Genomic DNA, 21,854 nt, shown 5'->3' on the forward strand with positions numbered 1-21,854 from the left:
AATACTTGAAAAGAGCATGAAGAGGATGTTAAACACTGCTCATTTCGATTTGGAGCCAATCCCAAACAATTACATCTCAACCTCTAATTCTTGCCACTTGAACATTGCTTATCTATAAATAGGTATTAGGAACGGGCATATGCTAGGTTTTCTCACATGTTGCTTACACCTATCTGGTTGTGTATGTATTTTCAGAAGTGCAACGAGCAAATCAACAAGAAACTAGGAACAGAGTCAAGAGATTTGGTTTGGAACTGGACCCTAAATTACACCCGCGCAGGGACTTGTGGGAGTGAGTCATATAGCGATGACGTTGCCATGCACAACCGGTCAGTATGGTATTTCCTTTTAGCTAGCTTTTTCAAAACAATCAGAGAGGACAATGTTTCGTGTGTAGCTCGATCTGCCTATGATCGCAAATGGAAATCGAACGGTCTGAACGGCCAGCGGCTCAATGTAGTTAGTAGCTAATATAGCTAGCATAGTCTTGTGTGTGTTGATGTCGTTCTCGCCAGTATTCTGTCCAGTAGATTCCCACCGCTCTTTCGTCACTACAGGATGCTCAAGCTGTTCGGAGCGCTAGTCATTGTGGGACTAGCGCTGGCGTGCTTAGCTTCCTGGGTGCTGGAGAGCTATGACACCTCTTGGCACCCCAAACGGAGTGTTCGGCAGTTCAACGCCGGGGATGGAGAGGAGGCTAGTAGGACATGTCTTCCTCCGTATCCCGGCGGCGAATTGGATAACATATTCTGGTTCGTGCAGGTGAGTGGATCCAGCTGCTAAGTCGGATTTGCTAGCTAACTGGCTAACTAAGTGTTGTGACTGTCAGTGTTAATTGTCACTCTCAATTGTCAGGGTGACAGCTGTTAGCAAGTAAGTAGCCCAATGAGTAGTAGTGGTCATGTAAAAATCGAAACTGAATGGGGTCACAGTCCAGTCATGCATGGCACCAGCCAGCCATCAGGTTTTAAACTTTGAACCCAGTTGTAACTAGTTAGGTAATAAGTCATATTTTTGTTGACTAGAGAGGATGTACCAAGTGGAATATCTTGTCAAAACGAGCTAGATGATGCTCTAGGTTGTGCTTTTAACCCCTGAATTATGTCCTGTACCCGCACAGGTGTCTGACATTCATATCAGCCGATTCCATGACAAAAAACGAATTTCAGACTTTGAGAAGTTCTGCACTGATACCGTTGAAGTGATCCAACCTGCTCTTGTGCTCGCAACAGGTACGTCGGCCATTGCTTCTTGCTCATTAGTTTTGTAGCAGCCCCCAAACATTACAACAATAGCAGCCATGAACCTGAAGTGAGTTATTATTTCCCTCTAAGTCCCTCCGTCTGTCCACCTAACAGGAGACCTGACGGATGCGAAGACCGAGAGCAAGGTGGGCTCCCTGCAGCATGAGGTGGAGTGGCAGGCCTATCACGACATCCTGAAGAGGTCTCGGGTGCTGGAACGCACCAAATGGATTGACATCCGCGGAAACCATGGTCACTAATAGAATATACCTCCTCTAATATTCTCTTACACCTCATGATTTCTAGAATCTCCCCCAAAATTGTGAAGATCCTATGAACAGGATTGATAGATTGGTATGGAATTGGGTCGTAAATGTCTAGAAATGTGCGAAGCCAGTCAGTTGAATTGGAAGGGTTGAAAGGGTTTTTCGGCTGTCCCCATAGGAGAACCCTTTTTGGTTACAGGTAAAAAAATCATTTTTGGTTCCATATAGAACCCTCTGTGGAAAGGGTTTTACATTGAACCCAAAATGATTCTACCTAAACCAGAATGGTTCTACCTGGAACCAAAAAGGGTTCTTCAAAGGGTTCTATGGGGACAGCTGAAGAACCCTTTTAGGTTCTAGATAGCACCTTGTTTTCTAAGAGTGTAGAATATGTAAAGAATCCACACACCTACAGATATGTGCATTCTTTGTGAATTTTACCTCAAAGCTGAGCAGTCAGGCCCTTCACTGCTTAATGCCCCTCCATTGATATTGAATTACAAATGCTATTAGAGTTGAAACAAGAAATCTCCTACAGCCTAACTGTCCACTACAACCTATTGTTGAAGACGCTTCAAAAGAACCTTTCTCTGGTTGACATTAGTTCAGTACAGAATAGATCGTAACAGCAGGACATTTAGGCTAAGTGAGTTCCTGTGGTTACTGGTAAGGATAGATGTTAATCAACAGGATGAGGGAATTAATAACAAGGCTAGATACCTTTGCCAGAAGATGGTATGTTTTCATTATGTTTTGCAAGGTCTCTCTTACTTAGCTACATTCCTGTTTTTATTATGTTTCTTACAGATGCCTTCAATATTATTTCCTTGGATAGTGTCAACAACTACTACAGGTCAGTGTTCACTCTTGCCTGCTATATCTGGAATGAATGTTGTTTACATGTGTCAAAGACATACAGTAGGCCCTTCAAACTCAACTCTGGACCTCGAAGCCAGTTCCACTGCGCTTTTTCATTGTTCCCCTCTATTCAGGGACTGATTTAGACCTGGAACACCAGGTGGGTGCAATTAATTATCAGGTAGAACAGAAAACCAGCAGGTTCCGGACCTCGTAGGGTAAGGGTTGAATACCCCTGCAATATGACAAGTGTCACTGTGATTCATGTTCAGAGACTCGTACTAGCAACCAGCTCTCTAAGCCACCAGTGTAGCTAGTGTGAGTGAGTTGCCTCTCTGCGTTCGCTTGTCTGTGTAACATGAGCACCAGACTTATTGACATTGATTCTAGCTATCTGAGCTAGATATAAAGCCATCTAAAGCCAGATATACAATTTACAAGCTGATTCAAATGATCAAAGCTTGATGATTAGTTGATTATTGGAATCAGCCGTGTAGTGCTAGGGCAAAAACCAAATCGTGCACCCCTCGGGGTCCCGAGGACCGAGTTTGGGAAACGCTGCTCCACAGTATAAAGACAGTTTTTGTAGCTCACTCTCTTTTTGAAACACAGTCTCTCATAATATGACATCTGTCTTGTGTCCGCATGGTAATTGTTGAGGTTTGTTACTTGTCCGTTTTAAATAAATATGTTCTCCGCTTCTCCATCATAAAACAAGGCAGAGGTGTTGAGAGCAACATGCACACCACACTGTATCCAGTCACGAACTCGGCCACACAATAATGATGCCTGTTTTTATTCCCAGGAAGTACTCAGCCAATCAGAAAGTTGGATCCTTCCACTATGTCCACAAGACTCCATTCGGCAACTACTCCTTCATCTGTGCTGATGCAACCATCACCCCCGGACCCAAGCGGCCATACAACTTCTTTGGCATTCTCAACCAGGTACAGTATGCCCCCAACCAGCTTAACACCAGCCTGGTCCCAGATCTGTTTGGCTTTACAACAACCATGTGAGTTGGCTATACAATACAACACAAACTGATCTGGGAGCAGGCTAGCGCAACACAGCTAAATACTTTTCCACCCTACTCTGTCATTAATTTAAACATAAGACTGAGACATTAGTCTATTTGCGTAATATTTTTTTTATGTCCTTATGCAACACCATACATTACAGACTCAGATGGACCTGTTGGCATCCTTCAGGACTGAGAGCCACAGCAGCAACCAGACCATCTGGTTTGGCCACTACACCACTTCAACGGTCATCTCCCCCGCTCCAGGGGTGAGAGGCGTGATGAGGTAACAGAAGTGTGTGTGTGAGATGAGGTAACAAAAGAATGTTTGTGGGTTTCTATAAGCCTGTCTTCATGTTAGTCTGCCTCTCTAATTTAAACACCCTCTAAAAAGGCTTTGGATAATTAACTAGTATACTGTTTTTGTTGTTATAACAGTTCTGACATAGGTCAAGGTATAGTTATAACATAGTTAATAGCATAGTGGAAATGGTAAAAGTAGGTTCCGGAAGTCCATTCAATTATATTTATTGCCAACGTTTTTTGGAACAAGCTCATTCTTCAAAGCACTATTGCAACAGTGTCAGAACGTTATACAGTCGTGGCCAAAAGTTTTGAGAATGACACAAATATTAATTTTCACAAAGTCTGCTGCTTCAGTGTCTTTAGATATTTTTGTCAGATGTTACTATGGAATACTGAAGTATAATTACAAGCATTTCAAAGGTGTCAAAGGCTTTTATTGACAATTACATGAAGTTGATGCAAAGAGTCAATATTTGCAGTGTTGACCCTTCTTTTTCAAGACCTCTGTAATCCACCCTGGCATGCTGTCAATTAACTTCTGGTCACATCCTGACTGATGGCAGCCCATTCTTGCATAATCAATGCTTGGAGTTTGTCAGAATTTGTGGGTTTTTGTTTGTCCACCCGCCTCTTGAGTATTGACCACAAGTTCTTAATGGGATTAAGGTCTGGGGAGTTTCCTGGCCATGGACCCAAAATATCGATGTTTTGTTCCCCGAGCCACTTAGTTATCACTTTTGCCTTATGGCAAGGTGCTCCATCATGCTGGTAAAGGCATTGTTCGTCACCAAACTGTTCCTGGATGGTTGGGAGAAGTTGCTTTCGGAGGATGTGTTGGTACCATTCTTTATTCATGGCTGTGTTCTTAGGCAAAATTGTGAGTGAGCCCACTCCCTTGGCTGAGAAGCAACCCCACACATGAATGGTCTCAGGATGCTTTACTGTTGGCATGACACAGGACTGATGGTAGTGCTCACCTTGTCTTCTCCGGACAAGCTTTTTTCCGGATGCCCCAAACAATCGGAAAGGGGATTCATCAGAGAAAATGACTTTACCCCAGTCCTCAGCAGTCCAATCCCTGTACCTTTTGCAGAATATCAGTCTGTCCCTGATGTTTTTCCTGGAGAGAAGTGGCTTCTTTGCTGCCCTTCTTGACACCAGGCCATCCTCCAGAAGTCTTCGCCTCACTGTGCGTGCAGATGCGCTCACATCTGCCTGCTGCCATTCCTGAGCAAGCTCTGTACTGGTGGTGCTCCGATCCCGCAGCTGAATCAACTTTAGGAGACGGTCCTGGCGCTTGTTGGACTTTCTTGAGTGCCCTGAAGCCTTCTTCACAACAATTGAACTGCTCTCCTTGAAGTTCTTGATGATCTGATAAATGGTTGATTTAGGTGCAATATTACTGGCAGCAATATCCTTGCCTGTGAAGCCCTTTTTGTGCAAAGCAATGATGACAGCACGTGTTTCCCTGCAGGTAACCATGGTTGACAGAGGAAGAACAATGATTCCAAGCACCACCCTCCTTTTGAAGCTTCCAGTCTGTTATTCGAACTCAATCAGCATGACAGAGTGACCTCCAGCCTTGTCCTCGTCAACACTCACAGCTGTGTTAACGAGAGAATCACTGACATGATGTCAGATCTTCCTTTTGTGGCAGGGCTGAAATGCAGTGGAAATGTTTTTTGGGGGATTCAGTTCATTTGCATGGCAAAGAGGGACTTTGCAATTAATTGCAATTCATCATAACATTCTGGAGTATATGCAAATTGCCATCATACAAACTGAGGCAGCAGACTTTGTGAAAATTAATATTTGTGTCATTCTCAAAAGTTTTGGCCACGACTGTAAATACTTAATAGCACAGTTATAGAATCCAGTTAGTTAGTTGAGATTTTTGTACCACATGTAATTGTTACCTATGCGTGTGTGTAGCTCGGCTGTAGCGTACCTGTGTGGTCACCTACACACGCTGGGCGGCCTGATGCCTGTACTACACAGCAGACACGCTGAGGGCACCCTGGAACTGGAGCTAGCCGACTGGATGGACAATCGCAGGTAAATCTTTATACACACTCGCTCACTCACTCAGGCTCAAACAAACACATTCACCTTTATTTGTGGTCGGTTTTAAATTGTGCTACCAATAAAGTTTAAACACAACACTGATATATTCCTTTTCTCTCTCTTTCTCGGTCATTCAGTCCCTCTTTCTCTCCCAATTTCTTTCTTTCTTTCTCCCCCTCTCTTCAGGTACAGAGTGCTGGCGTTCGACCACGACCTGCTGAGTTTCATGGACCTGAAGTTTCAGCAGTGGCCTGCAGTACTCATCACCAACCCCAAGGAGGCGCAGTACCTCCATCCTGGAGTGGAGCCACTAGGGAGAATACAAAGCTCTACCCACATCAGGTGTCCCCTCTGTGTGTGTTCTCCTCAACCCTAAACCCCATGCCATGACCTCTAACCTACACCACCATACAGAATCACCATCACCCACACATATACCATCTATCTCTATCTCTCTGTTCCATAAAAAGATCACCCTTTCCACACTACTCTGCCGAACTGAGCCGCACTGGTTACACATCCACCACAGTTGCTGGAACTGTGCTGGACAGGGTAATGTGAAAAGAAAATATCGGAACCAGCACAGTACAGTTTGTGTCAGCACACTCGTGTGAAAAGGTTCTTTATCACCTACAGTTGAAGTGGGAAGTTTACATATACTTATGTTGGAGTCATTAAGACTCGTTTTTCAACCACTCCAGACATTTCTTGTTAACAAACTATAGTTTTGGCAAGTCGGTTAGGACATCTACTTTGTGCATGACACAAGTAATTTTTCAAACAATTGTTTACAGACAGATTATTTCATTTATAATTCACTGTAGCACAATTCCAGTGGGTCAGAAGTTTATATACACTAAGTTTACTGTGCCTTTAAACAGCCTGGAAAATTCCATGGCTTTAGAAGCTTCTGATAGGGTAATCGACGTCATTTGAGTCAATTGGAGGTGTACCTGTGGATGTATTTCAAGGCCTACCTTCAAACTCAGTCCCTCTTTGCTTGACATCATGGGAAAATGAAAAGAAATCAGGCAAGACCTCAGAAAACAAATTGTAGACCTCCACAAGTCTGGGTCATCCTTGGGAGCAATTTCCAAACACCTGAAGGTGCCATGTTCATCTGTACAAACAATAGTACGCAAGTATAAACACCATGGGACCACGCAGCCGTCATACCGCTCAGGAAGGAGTCCTATATTGACATAACCTGAAAGGCTGCTCTGCAAGGAAGAAGCCACTGCTCCAAACCGCCATAAAAAAGCCAGACTACGGTTTGCAACTGCACATGGGGACAAAGATCGTACTTTTTGGAGAAATGTCCTCTGGTCTGATGAAACAAAAATAGAACAGTTTGGCCATAATGACCATCGTTATGTTTGGAGGAAAAAGGGGGAGGCTTGCAAGCCGAAGAACACCATCCCAACTGTGAAGCACGGGGTGGCAGCATCATGTTGTGGGGGTGCTTTGCTGCAGGAGGGACTGGTGCACTTCACAAAATAGATGGCATCATGAGGATGGAAAATTATGTGGATATATTGAAGCAACATCTCAAGACATCAGTCAGGAAGTTAAAGCTTGGTCGCAAATGGGTCTTCCAAATGGACAATGACCCCAAGAATATTTACAGAGTTGTGCCAAAATGGCTTAAGGACAACAAAGTCAAGGTATTGGAGTGGCCATCACAAAGCCCTGACCGCAATCCCATAGAAAATGTGTGTGCAGAACTGAAAATACGTGTGTGAGGAAGGAGGCCTACAAACCTGACTCAGTTACACCAGGTCTGTCAGGAGGTATGGGCCAAAATTCACCCAACTTAGTGTGGGAAGCTTGTGGAAGGCTACCTGAAACGTTTGAGCCAAGTTAAACAATTTAAAGGCAATGCTACCAAATACTAATTGAGTGTATGTAAACTTCTGACCCACTGGGAATGTGATGAAAGAAATAAAAGCTGAAATAAATCACTCTACGATTATTCTGACATTTCACATTCTTAAAATAAGTGGTGATCCTAACTGACCTAAGACAGGGAATTTTTACTTGGATTAAATGTCAGGAATTGTGAAAAACTGAGTTTTTAAATGTATTTGGCAAAGGTGTATGTAAACTTCTGACTTCAACTGTATCTCCATACCACAAAGTTTCTCAACAATGTTTCATTATGGCTCACCTGTCTCTGCTGTTGTGTGTGATAATCTTCCCCTATCATCCTGTATTCTAACCCTGGTCTCTCCGGTCTCCTCAGGATCCTGGCCTTCTCTGATGCCCCGGTCACAGCAGTTCACGTCAGCGTGGACGGGGTGGAGATGGGTAAAGGCCAGTCTGCTGGAGGTCCTCTGTATGTGGTGCCGTGGGAACCCTCGCTCTACCTCACTGGGCTGCACACTGTCACTGTCAAAGTGAAGGTTGCACAACACCTATTACCTTTTTAAAAAATGTTTTACCTCATATCTTCTATTATATAGACATTCTAAGAGGTTGTCAAATGTTTTAAATAGTAGTTCAAAAGTTATCCAATGTTTTCTCAGATCGCTACCAGATGTTTTGTTACTAGTTCAGGTGATGTGGCATCTCTTATTCTGTGTGCGTGTTTTTGTGTTAGGACGCGGTGGGGCGGTCGACTTTCCGAGAACAGCTCTTCACCCTGGAAGAGGACCTCTCCCCTAGCTTTGGTTTCTTCCAGTCCTTCATCCTGCTCACTGACCACTACATTCTGGTAAGAAGACAAAGAAGAATACTTTGATTTTCCTGTCAGACTTGCGATTCGAACGGGCGACCTTCCAGTTGACCCGCCGTTCTCACTGTACGTTACTTGCTGAACCAACCTCAAGACCAAAAGGTCTTCTAACGTTTAACCACGTCTTCACCAGGTGTGACTAGCTGTGCTCTGTGGGTTATAGACCTACTGTATAAACGGTCCTGTCTGTCCACAGGCCCGGGTAGCCTTTGTCGCAGGGATGCTGCTGAATATTGGAGTGCTGGTGGCGTTCAGGTTCATGCCTCTGCCCTCTGTCAGAGGTGAGACACTCCTGTCACATCAACCTTGGTAGTATCAAGCTGGTTGTTACCTGTGTGAAAATTGCCATAGTTATTGTTCTCAGCCATCCTATACAGTGAAAAAAAGGAGGATTTTTGCATATATCATTCCGCTCATGACCTCATGTTGATAAATACATGTATTGTCTGTAATACGCAATTTGTTGTCTGTAACAACTCTTTTCGCCAATGTAGTTTAATCTTACCTGTTTTCCTGTGTCTCCCAGTGTCTTCAAGTCTGTCCTCTTGTGCCTGTCTGTCCCTGCACCTGGTCAGTAAAGCAGACACTTTCTACTACTCTCTACTGCTCTTCAACCTCTGCACTGCCTTAGGTGAGTTTCCTACTGGGTCCAGACGACAACCATCCATTAAACTTCGTCTCTTCACCCTGTCAGCCGGTCTCAACTTGCTCCCTTAGGGTTAGGGCCAAGGGGAAATACGCCAATTAGCACTGACTGTGTGTCCCTGTCTACTCACCCTCTGTCTCTCTGCAGGTCCCTGGTTCATAGGAGAGTTGATTGATGGTCACAGTGGGGCTTGCTTTGCCTTCGGAGTGGTTATCGACGGACACTTCCTCGAGGGAAGTCTCACTTATGTTGTTGGGGTTGTGCAGGTGAGGCTGGCATTTAGTCAGGATCATTATGAGATGATATTGAGATACGGTGGTCATACATGCTCATGACAGGCCTTAGTGCATTATAACTGCATTATAATACATCATGCCTGGTGGCTTTTAGTAAAGTTCTACCAGATGTATAAAAAAGGGGGAGACTTTAAGGCCGTGGTCCTTTTTCCCTTAAAGTGTTACCTGTAGTTGACAAACACTTATCCATGTTTCTTCCCTCCATTTCCCAACAGCTGCTCTTCTTCAACATGCCTCTCACCTGTTACCTGTGCTGGAGCCTTCACCTGCGTAGTCGTGGTAACTCCTTCCGCTCACACTTCTTGCGTCCGGGCTATCGGTGGAAGACGCTGGGGGTGCATACGGCCATGTTGCTGCTGCTAGCCTGGCAGGGATACTCTTGTTACTTCCTGCTGGAGACATATGGACCTCTGGCCTTCTTCCTGTCCCCAGTCCGCACGTGGGCAGTAGGGATCGCCCTGCTATTGGTCTACCGCGCCTGGAAGGGCCCCGCCCCATCTCCATGACGACAGCAAGACAACCACAGCCTCTTGACAGTTGCACTTACTTTCTACTGGGCGATTCTCTTAGTTATGGCAAACTACATTGGCTCTCTACTTTTCTATCCCATATTTCAGAGTACTCTTTTGTGCAAAGTTGTTTCTCACTCTCCCTTCAAAGCTACTTTCCCCTCATGATCCTATTTCCCACATTTTTAAACAGTTTAAAAGTAGTTGTTTCATATGCATGTTAGTGTATTGCATGTGTAGACCCCACCCCTATACACAGTCAGCGCTATGAAGGTGTTGGTACAGTGAAGTCACTAGTTTAGTGTATATATTGTGGATAGAATTGATTGTTCAGCCAATATGACTGCTGTTCCTCAGAAGGCTGATGTAGACATTGAAGAGTCTCTCGCCGCTGTATTCTGCTGTGGTAAAACGTATGTATTAGTTGCCCACTTGACTTGTAGCAGTTATTCAATTCAAAGTTTTGCCTCGGCCAACTGACATCACCACTGCCAGAGGATACGTAAACAGTCCTGCTCTGGCAGGTTTTGTATTTGGTTATTGCAAACTAGCTAAGATATCAGCTGTTTCTCAGGAATAGGAGGACTTGAACCAAAAACAGACTGACGACCCATTTTTTATATATTCAATATTAGCTCAGTGGTGAATCTATCCACTTAAAGCATGTTAAACAATCAACACTTGTGATAAATGAATGTTAAATAATAGCAAGGGTGCAATGACCTGAGATTGTGCTGGTTTAATTTGTGGTTATTCTCTATTGAGAAGTTGATTTGGGCAGCTTTGTGTTATGTATAGAACACATTTTGGGGAGTTTCAGACCAGCACTGGGTGCTCGACTTAGACTGTAATTGGTGCAGGAGCTCAAGCAGTAGAAATGTTGAGGTGTCAGTACTCTGCTCCGGTGATCTCCTGCCAAAGTCAAGCACTACTCTGGACTATCAGGGTTGGGGTCCAATTTCTACATTGAATTAAGAAAACTGGAATTTCAGTTTGACAAACGACTCAATTTTACTGCTAGTACCGCCCACAAGCAATGTGACATGGCTTCCACACCAAGGGTTGAAGTGTCTCGTTTTACCATCATGTCCACGTCCCATTGACCTCACTTCCCCTGGGATGGGATCTTCAGTCAGGGAGTTGTGGTTCTCTATAGAAGATAAAGTTGGTATTGGTTCTATGTATCAGAGTTCATTAGAGCATCCAAGTTGCCCAATGCTGATTATGAAGTGGCGATTTCATGACTTGATTGTCCAGAGCTGTACTTTTTATTCATGTCAGCTTTAACACCAGAATGTGAAGGGTTGGCTCAGTTTCACCAGCACTTGCCCCAAGCTAAGTAGGTAGCCTGGGTGCCAGTGTGATATTTTGCCAACTCCATGTCAGGCCAAACATTACAATTCCATAAGGACTTTGCATGAGAGCAGAAATAAATGGCACCTGGGCAGAGCATAACCACTACTTTGATACGTTTGCTGTACTGTTACTCATAAAATAGATTGTGGCAAGTGTAAAATCAGATACCCATTTTCAAATTGATAATTGAAAAGTTTAGATTTTATTAATGGTTTATAGTGCTGTGAAATAAATTGTTTAGTCAAATGGAATCAGATCTAAGACTTCCTTGAATTCTTTGCAATTTAGCATGTTGATAATTAGACTGTCACAGATAAGTTAAGTATTTTACAAATGGTACAAGTAAAGAGACATGCAGTACAGTGTTGTAACTACAAATAATTTTATTCAGTCCATCCAGTTATTGTCAGTATAGAAAGCAAAGGCAGGAAGTAGTGTAAACAACAAAAAAGCTTGTGATTCCAGTAGCTTCTGATGGTGCCACCAGGGATTTGAATCAATCTGATATTTTAATGATCTGTTTACCAATGTTTCCTCCTTTCATCATGGAGCAAAAGGCCACTGCAAAATAAAGTAAAGCTCAATTCTCAGGTTTGTGGTAAATTGATTTTAAGACAGTCATTTAAGTTCAACTACACAATTACCATCGACACACTTACCTCCCATATTCTCAATGCCATCTACTACTGTCTCCAACACCTGAAGGGAGAATGGAGGGACAAAAATCAGTGCAAAAGAATTAAGGTACTCAGATATGAGCCTCTCGCGCAGGGGGGGGGGTTAAGCTGAGGGGGAAGGTTGAGTAACTACTTCTGGCAACATGGCGCCACTTTGTTCACCATGTGCTCAAAAATCTTTTGTATTTTACCAGTCTGTGCAGTTGGTCCTTGTGGGTCAGAATTAGAGAAAAAAAATATCCACAGGAAAGTATAATTCAACCAACTTTTTAGGAGCGCCTGTAGGTATATGGTTCTGTCGGCTTGTATCTCGATGCCGTCACACGTAAAGCACACTATGTAAACAATAGCTGAATGTAAACGAACATTGCTGACCGAAGCCAATTTCCTGTCAATCAGCTGGAAGCGCTTGAGTCGTATTGCACCTCACCTGAGGTGTATTCATTAATCGGATTCCGTTGCAAAATGTTTAATCTGTTGCGAAAATACAAAGACAAGCGTTCTGAAAGTCGTTTTAATAACACTTACCTTTGGATAATTTGTCTCAATTTCCACCCACCTAAGGACGAAAATCAGCTGACCAAAAAAGGTAGAGCAAGTGCAAATTAAGTTTATGCAACATTTTGATTTGTAAAGGGGCCGTTAGGAATTTTTTACCCTATGTGTTAGAGAAGAGGGCGGATGGAGACTTCCACACTCAGATTTGAAAGCTAGCAAGCAAGCAATGTGCAGGCTTCAATCAGAAGAAAACAATCTGACTTGTCAACTACTCTGATTATGTGACTCAGTTGATCAGTCAAATCAGAAAAACCTGAAAATATCAGATAGTGGCCACTGACTTTGGTATTCGATCAGTTTGGTGTTGAAACCCCCCCAAGTAACAACCTTAAATGCAGCATCATGTTGGTAGAAGTTATTTTATGTGCATAACCTCCCTCACGAGAGAGGTCTACTCTAAAAAGATTTAAACTTCAGAACTTCCAAGTATACAAAACATCAAGATTGCCTTGCCTTGATCTGCCCCTCTCTGACCCACTGACTGAGCTGGATTATGCCGGCTTCGTGTTTCTCCATGTAGTTCAGCACCATGAACCGCTCCCTGGTGGGATAGAGTAGAGCTTTCTAAACAGATGCAGACTGGGCCAACAAGCAGCTCAGGCATCTCAAACATGTTAGAACTGTTTACAGATTTGTAAACTGTATTACCATTTTATTAATGACTACATTAAGTATACCATAATGTAAAGTACTACTGCAACTCCAAATGGTCCTTCAGTTATCTGTGAGACAGACCATTGAGTACCTGGTTATGTTTTTACTTTGCAGTGCCTCCTGAGTCTCATCACAAAGAGGTGGTGGGTAGGGCACGTCCTTGTTGTACTGGGAGATCTGTCCACAGAGGATCACGTGACCATCATTGTTCATCTGGAGATGAATGAAGGGATTTGTGTCAGTCACTATCAGGGTGGACAGCAAAAATGCCACATACTGCAGGGCCCCCGCCCCACCGTTTCATTTGTTTTAACAGTAAACACCTGATTAAATTAGTCAAAGGCTTGATGATTGACTCAGGTGTGAGGAGGGTTGGGAATTAAGGTCTTTAAGATAATTCTTGCAGGAACATGGTGTGAGCCGTTGTCTTTACACTGTACCACTCAGATGGTGTGTGTCCCACCCTACCTTCGGAAGTAGTGTGGGAGACATCTTAGAGATTTTAATCTAGAGCCGTCTCCTCACGAGTACCTCTCATGGACCTAGTTTGTTGTCAAAGTAGTGTAAAGAAGCCCTTAAGCCTTGCTTACATTGGCAGTTTGAAGTGACCGAAATTCTTTTTTGCGTATCCTACCGAAAAGCGTTCTTTCCTGCAGTCTGAACAGACACATTGGATAGGATATTTCAAGCCACATGTCAAACCACTCATAGGTTATTTGAAGTCAGAAACAAATCAGATTCCTGGCCATGTGAATAGTCAAATCTGATTTTCCCTGTGTTTGACTTTTTTGGCATCTTGTTGCTTGCTAGATACTCTGTTGAGAAGAACATGTGGTAGCCAACTAGCATATTGTTTACAAGCAAATGAGTGAATGTCCTAGAAAGCTAGACAGCTAACGTTACCTAGCTAGCTAAATGCTGTGGCTAGCCCAAAAGGACTAGGATAATCTTACCCTTTCAGGCTTTAAATTTTTTTTTTTTTTTTTTTATTAAAAGTGTTCTTGCACTATGATTTTGAAACGCAACTGGAAAACGTCCACGGCAGGCACTGTCGTCACAATCTTGCTACATAACTTCCGAGTGATGGGAAACAGGAGCACCAATCATCCTACACTACTGCACACACCTGTTGTTACTCTAACTAGTGTAGCCATTTCAGCAAATGATAGCCGTCTGAACACACAAATCAAGTACTATATAGTTAGAGAACATTGAACAGAACAAGGCTAGGTCAATAACACAATTTCAACAAATGCAGATAGAACCTTAGGATATTGAGAGATTGGGACTGTCTGCGTAAAGATGCCTAAAGACAGTAAAACCTGCTTACCTGTGCTATTACAGCATCGCTTATGGGCCCTCCCACATTGTCAAAGTAGACATCCACTCCATCAGGACAACTCTCTTTCAGTGCTGTGGCTACGTCCCCCTGACGGTAGTTTACTGCTGCAGAGAACCCCAGATCCTCCACAAGGACTCTGCACTTCTCATCAGACCCACAGATCCCCACCACCCTGGTACAACCATCCACACGGCCAATCTGGGGAGCAGGAGGAACACAGAAACCCTGGTAGTCTTAAATTCATCTCTCGCGTCCCATCTCACCTCTTCCTCATAAAACGCATTGATGGAAAATGTCAGAGGGACCTTGGAACTCAAGTGTTTTGGGGCAAGTATAGAGAATTTGAGGATAGACAATTGACAACCACTGTATTCAAAGAGACCATACTATGTTTAACTAGATCAGGTTACTGTAACATGCTTGTGTTTACCTGCCCAGCTATGGACCCACAAGCCCCTGCAGCTCCACTGACCACCATGGTCTGATTGGCTCCTTCAGTCACATGACCCTTCTCTCTAACACCCAATAGTGCAGTGAGGCCAGGCATGCCAACTGCACCCAGGAAGTAGGATATGTGTCCATCAACCAGCTGTGGCTCAACCTGTAGAAAACTTAGATAATTTTAGAAAAAAAGTCCAAGAACATAGCTATACTGTACAGGCTCCTTCCTATATAGGCACGATTTCAGCAACTATGGTGGATCTGCTCATCTCAGTAGTATGAAAAGGGCACGACCGATATACTTAAGCAATAACACCCTGGGAAGGGGGGGGTGGTCCAGTTGAAGTTTACCAATACATTTAAAAACTCAGTTTCACAATTGCAGACATTTAATCAATAAAAAAAATCCCTGTCTTAGGTCAGTTAGGATCACCACTTTATTTGAATGTAAAATGTTACAATAGTAGAGAGAATGATTTAATTCAGCTTTTAATTCTTTCACATTCCCAGTGGGTCAGAATTTTACATATTAATTGGAGTGTACTTGGTAGCATTGCCTTTAAATTGTTTAACTTGGGTCAAACATGTCAGGTTACCTAACAAGTTTCTCACAATAAGTTGGGTGAATTTTGGCCAATTCCTCCTGACAGAACTGGTGTAACTGAGTCAGGTTTGTAGGCCTCCCTGCTCGCACACGCTTTTTCAGTTCTGCCCACACATTTTCTATAGGGTTGAGGTCAGGGCTTTGTGATGGCCACTCCAATACCTTGACTTTGTTGTCCTTAAGCCATTTTGCCACAACTTTGGAAGTATGCTTGGGGTCATTGTCCATTTGGAAGAACCATTTGCGACCAAGCTTTAACTTCCTGACTGAGGTCTTGAGACGTTGCTTCAATATATCCACATGCCATATATTTTGTGAAGTGCCCCAGTCCCTCCTGCAGCAAAGCACCCTCACAACATGATGCTGCCACCCCCGTGCTTCACGGTTGGGATGGTATTTTTTGCTTGCAAGCCTCGCCCTTTTACCTCCAAACATAACAATGGTCATTATGGCCAAACAGTTCTATTTTTGTTTCATCAGACCAGAGGACATTTCTCCAAAAAGTACGATCTTAGTCCCCATGTGGCTTCTTCCTTGCCGAGTGGCCTTTCAGGTTACGTCGATACAGAGGACTTGTTTTAATTGTACCCGTTTCCTCCAGCATCTTCACAAGGTCCTTTGCTGTTGTTCTGGGATTGATTTGCACTTCTCGCACCAAAATACTTTCATCTCTAGGAGACAGAAAGCATCTCCTTCCTGAGCAGTATGACGGCTACATGGTCCCATGGTGTTTACTTGCGTACTATTGTTTGTACAGATGAACGTGGTACCTTCAGGCGTTTGGAAATTGCTCCCAAGGATGAACCAGACTTGGAGGTCTACAATTTTTTTTTCTGAGGTCTTGGCTGATTTCTTTTGATTTTCCCATTATGTCAATCAAAGTGGCACTGAGTTTGAAGTTTGGCCTTGAAATACAGCCACACCTCCAATTGACTCAAATGATGTCAATTAGCCTGTCAGAAGCTTCTAAAGTCATGACATTTTCTGGAATTTTCCAAGCTGTTTAAAGGCAGTCAACTTTAAACTTCTGACCCACTGGAATTGTGACAGTGAAATAATCTGTCTGTAAACAATTGTTGGAAAAATCACTTGTGTCATGCACAAAGTAGATGTCCTAACAGACTTGCCAAAACTATAGTCTGTTAACAAGAAATATGTGGAGTGGTTGAAAAACAAGTTAATGACTCCAACCTAAGTGTATGTAAACTTCCGACTTCAACTGTATATGGCCAATATACCACAGCTAAGGGCTATTCTTAAGACAAAAGAGTGCCTAGATACAGCCCTTAGCTGTGGTATTTTGGCCATATACACCAAACTCCCGAGGTGCCTTATTGCTATTATAAACTGGTTAATTAGCACGTGAAAAAAAAAAAAAGAAAACATTTGTCATACCTGTGGTATACGGTCTGATATACCACAGCTGTCAGCAAATCAGCATTCAGGGCTCGAACCACCCAGTTTATAATGTAGGATAGATAAACTGGTGGATATATGATAAACTAAGCCTACCTTCTGTAAGAGCTTTTCATCCATCAAACATTGTGTCTGCCAGTGCCAGTTGAACGAGGTGACCATGTCATCCACAGAGAGGCTTTCGCAGCGGCTTAACTCCACCACCCCGACGCCTCCACCGTCCACACACTCCGACAGACCCCATGGAGCCAGGTACTCAGCACCTGTGTCGTCGTTCATGCGACATCGCTACAAGAGACGAATATGGAATGTCATTATGAACAGTGTAATTGTTTAGGGTACCTTACCCATAACTTACTGGGCACTTGTGAAAGTAAAATGTATGTTTGTATGTCTATAATTGCATTTCATGCAGGTGTTAGCCATGCTCACTTATTGGACACATCTTTACATAGCCTATATAAAATGGGAAACTTATCATAGGTCACTAATGGTCCCATTTTGTTAATTTCATGCACATTTGATATAGTCAGCAAAGTGCAGACAAATTTCAGCTTTTCTTTCCAGCCATGCATCACCATGTAAGGGTCAACAGACAGGAAGAGGGTCCGGACAAGGACTTGTCCTTCTTTCAAAAAAGGTCCTACAATCGCCTCTTCCACGCGGAAATGACCAGGGACTGGCTCTTCATCAGTCCCTGTAAAACACAAACAAAGAAGAGCCATTTGGCCTACTTATGTGGTTGTTGTGTAGTCTATAGTTTGTCTCTGTACATTAAACTTAATTAGTACACTATATATTGGGTTATGGTCACATGGATGGAGCATAGGCACACCAGAAATATTTAAAGAAATTAGAGATAGTAAACTCATTGGCTAATGAATGGAGGAATGTATAACAACCCTCCCAGCATACTGTCGACCAATTGCGTTCACGTCCCTTATTAGAAAGTCAGGGTATGTGGTGCTTTTTAGACAACTCGGAACTTCAGAGTTAAAATGTGCATGTTTTGTTGCGTAGAGCTGCCCATTGGTTAATTCTGATATTTTCCAAGTGGAAAACTCAGAGCTCATCTTGCTACTTCATGCCTAATGTTGGGTTTTTGAGCAAGTGCCCAATTTACTCCTTGAAGGAGTACACTTGGATTTGAGTCGAGAACGAAAATGATCTGGTGTTCCAGAACAGAACCGTTAATTTAAAATCTTGAGAACCAGTTAATGTTTTATTAACAAAAATATCCCTAATAGGATATATATATATATAAAATAATTCGGTGAAGTAATAATTGCTAGTAATAGTTTAAAGACATTCCAATTCACGTCATGATGTTCAGCACTTAAAGCCAATCCCCATGTCCAACGCTCTCACTCTGCCCACCCGTCAAATATCATTTGCATTTTGCGCCTTCACTTAGTTGACCAATCAAACATGTAATCAACTCTTACCAGTTCAACAGCAAGCGGCTCTAATTGGGGGGGAATAAATTAAGTGAATGTAATGTTGATTTCACAGGTTAAATTTACGAAAATGGGACGTTACTTTTTTGTTACGAACTGGTTCACAACTTTATTTTCTTGTCGGAACAAAACAAAAACCCGGGGGGGGGGGATCCTGCTCGGGACGGAGCAATTGGAAAATAATTTAGGTTCCAACCCCCGGTCATAACTGACTTTTTGAAGGAGGTTAGGGTAATTTATGCATCAGGTTATGATAATTAGGTTCGCTAAAGTGCGCTAAACGAGACTCGATTATGCAAACGTTAACGTCACTGACATTAGCGGCATCCCTTCTAGACATGACCAGTGCACTAGTTACCCAGAATGACCCTGAATACATTGTGTGGTCCATTGGCAACGCACACACTTGGCGTTAATACGAATCCAAGTTTACAATCCTCATTTTCTTAAAATATTTCTGGCCACACAAGTGACCCCGGAAGTGAGGATGCACGGGTATGGAGAATTTAAACCCTTCATTCCTTAAGAGTATTGACACACCAGTACATCAATCTAAGTAACAAAAAAAATCTACATCAACATCTGGCAGCATGGGCTGCATCTCAATCCACCACAGCCGCCTATATCAACCTTCAGCATCTGCGGTGGAAGGTGGCCGAGCTACAGTGGTGTTTGTCAGACCATGAGACATCCCGAAAACCTGTCTCTTCATGAAAATGTCTGTAGCATCTGAACGGTTTGGCCTACAAACTGTTATGACCACTCTGGAAAGAGTTACGAACAAGATGGTGCTCTCAGTTTTGCTCTACAACCCCCACAAGTGTCACGGACTCGTCTGAAAGTAACCATACAAAACAGGAAGTATGGAGGTAGTTTTATGAAGAAAAAGGGGTTAATTATGGTCAAAAAATAATATTTCCTGAGATTTCTTATTGGGATGGCAGGTAGCCTAGTGGTTAGAGCGTTGGGCCATCAACCAAAAGGTTGCTGGATCAAATCCCTTAACTGACAAAGTAAAAATCTGTCCTTCTGCCCCTGAACAAAGCAGTTAACCCACTGTTCCCCAGTAGGCCGACATTGTAAATAAGAATGTTCTTAACTGACTTGCCTAGTTAAAGATTAATTTGTACCTAAAGGGGTACTAAAATCCCAAATCCATGGTAAGATTTTAAAAACAATTCCATAACATTTCTTTTTTTGGCTGTCTTTTCCTTATATGAATGTGTTTCTATGGACTATAGTAGTAAAGCCCCTACACCCTTAGACTGGGGTTATTTGTCATATGCGCTGAATACAAGTGTAGATTAAAATGAAATGCGTCAAAAGAAAACAATGCCGTTCAATTAAAATAATATTTTTTTTTTAACTAAGAAGTCAGTTAAGAACAAATTCTAAATTACAACTGCTTTGTTCAAGGGCAGAACGACAGCTCCGGGATTCGATCAAGCAATCTTTCGGTTACTGCCCCAACCCTCTAACCACTAGGCTAGAGCACAACTGGTCAGGAACCCTGTAAAACCGCAGCCATTCCCTCTAACGCCATTACATAATCTTTGATCGTGTTTACCGTGCTCACCTCGCATTGGAATTTCGCGTTTACGTAGCCAAAGGGCAGGCAGATGACTATAATGAGATTGTTCAGTCTGAAATAGCAATAAACATGAACAATTAGCAAGATATTTGACCGGATGTATAAGTGTGAAGCATCCGGTTGGGGTTTCCCCTCACTACCACATATGGTGATGAGGAACCCCAGTGGCCGACAGTAGGAGAAGGATTTTGGCCAACATTCTGCATATTCTCTCATCGATTAAACATTTCATCTCCATACAGTTCTGTTTCCAAAACCATCATTCTAAAAATAGCGTTCAGGAACGCAAGGGCGAATTGAGATATTGCACACAGGCACTTCAGAGCAGGTGTTCCCTAACGGAAATATGCAAATAAAACGGGCCAATAGGATCTCACTACCTCGTACTTGGCTCTGCCCACCTTGTTTTTCCTGCCCACTAAGATTAATTTGACGACTCAATATCGCCATCTGCTTGCGTTTGGACTAGCACCTATGCTAATTACATCTATCTGTATGTAAATATTGCTGTGTTTTTATCTTTACAGCTAATAAAATGGGCAAGGGGACCCAACCAATGATGGCCGTTTGGAAACCGGTTTGTTTTGTACGCGTTTATTTGCTATCCTACCCTTACAAGAGTTGCAGTCAGGAACTTTTGACGAAGTTATGCTGCATTCACGTGCTAGTTGGAACTAGGACAATTTCAACATACTAACTGCTTGAATGCGGCACGTGTTTAACTACAACCAGATAGCAAGTTGTACATTTGAGTTTAGTTCCGACTTGGGCGTGAATGCCGCATTAGTCGTAACGCCATTAATGCGATGCTAATCATTGACCAGTCGTTTCAAAAAGTTAACTATCTCCATGCATACACTTGCTAGGGTACAATGACCGCTATATGAGAATTATAAAATGTATCACATAGCTGAGAAGTCTACACATACCAGGTCGGGAGTTAAGCACCACTCTCTGCACAAGCAACATATTCTCCCGTCAAAATGGCAGAAGTAAACGTTGTTTTTATTTAAGTCTTTCTTCTTCGATGAGGTTTAATGGCGGTTGGCATCCAATAAATGTTGCATCACTGCCACCTACTAGACTGGAGTATAACTCCCTTATACTGAGCTTAATTTTTTTCACAACAACAAAAAATCAACAACAAAAAATGTTTTTCTACAAATACCCTACCATCTAATAATACACTCACAAAAAAAAAAAAATGACCATACTCCACTATACCGCTCTGCAGCTGCCACCACAACCTCTATTTTCTGCGACTTACAGTACAGTTGATAACCATTACTATAAATGCCAAAAATCAAATCTTACTGAAACATATATCACTTGTTGGTGTTTCCCTCTGTACTGGTACAGATCTACTACTCACACCACTCCTCTCAGGATCCCTTCCCCTTGACCCATCTTCCTCTATTTTCTTCACTACCTCAGCATATGACAACTTCTACACTACTCTAAACCTGGAAACCTCAACCTGCCTCTCGCGCACGGGACATTTCTGATCATACAATTAACACATACCACTACTTTCCTCAATGCTACAAGTTCCTCTGTCTCATGCTTCATTTGTCCATTCAATTTTGTGTTTATGCTGCAAATGGCTTGGGAAGCAGACAAGAATAACTAAGTATTCGGGTCACGGATTTTGAAAATCCTTCAGAATATGAGTCTCGTCCTGTATACTTTGTAAATTAGTAATTAAGATGAAAGTAATGGAAAATGTGCACAATTATCAATATATTATCGATATATTGTTCACTAGTTATCATACAAAGAATAATTAAAAGTATTCTAGTAGATATGATGTTTTT

General features: G+C 42.7%; 2 protein-coding genes across 7 annotated transcripts; one reads left to right on the forward strand and one right to left on the reverse strand.

The window, feature by feature from the left end:
• Positions 1-231: 231 nt before the first annotated feature.
• tmem62 (transmembrane protein 62) lies at positions 232-11,890 on the forward strand. Of its 2 annotated transcripts, none has more exons than XM_014195426.2 (15): positions 232-329; positions 558-762; positions 1,121-1,232; positions 1,359-1,496; positions 2,318-2,363; positions 3,174-3,315; positions 3,551-3,675; positions 5,628-5,750; positions 5,897-6,112; positions 8,002-8,161; positions 8,359-8,472; positions 8,690-8,774; positions 9,020-9,124; positions 9,287-9,405; positions 9,651-11,890. In XM_014195426.2, exons 1-15 carry the CDS (start codon positions 319-321, stop codon positions 9,939-9,941), a joined length of 1,992 nt encoding a protein of 663 aa, XP_014050901.2. In that variant the 5' UTR covers positions 232-318; the 3' UTR covers positions 9,942-11,890. The 2 variants fall into 2 exon arrangements, with proteins under 2 accessions (XP_014050901.2, XP_014050896.2); XM_014195421.2 differs by having other exon boundaries at positions 235-329; positions 5,946-6,101.
• On the reverse strand, positions 11,482-21,081 carry ptgr2 (prostaglandin reductase 2). 5 transcript variants are annotated; one of them, XR_006769593.1, is made up of 10 exons: positions 20,970-21,081; positions 17,571-17,689; positions 17,089-17,280; positions 14,962-15,132; positions 14,520-14,729; positions 13,281-13,402; positions 12,989-13,076; positions 12,506-12,536; positions 11,960-11,999; positions 11,666-11,861 (listed from the first exon to the last, which is right to left on the reverse strand). XR_006769593.1 is itself a non-coding variant. In NM_001140807.1 (9 exons), the coding sequence occupies exons 1-9, from the start codon at positions 21,007-21,009 to the stop codon at positions 11,797-11,799; spliced, it is 1,047 nt and encodes a 348-aa protein (NP_001134279.1). In that variant the 5' UTR covers position 21,010; the 3' UTR covers positions 11,482-11,796. The 5 variants fall into 5 exon arrangements, 4 of the variants coding, with proteins under 4 accessions (NP_001134279.1, XP_014049530.1, XP_045572775.1 ...); NM_001140807.1 differs by lacking the exon at positions 12,506-12,536 and having other exon boundaries at positions 11,482-11,861; positions 20,970-21,010; XM_014194055.2 differs by lacking the exons at positions 12,506-12,536; positions 20,970-21,081 and adding an exon at positions 20,026-20,134.
• Between the last annotated feature and the right edge of the window lie 773 nt (positions 21,082-21,854).

Source organism: Salmo salar, chromosome ssa01, assembly GCF_905237065.1.
Source record: "Salmo salar chromosome ssa01, Ssal_v3.1, whole genome shotgun sequence".
Classification (NCBI taxonomy): domain Eukaryota; kingdom Metazoa; phylum Chordata; class Actinopteri; order Salmoniformes; family Salmonidae; genus Salmo; species Salmo salar.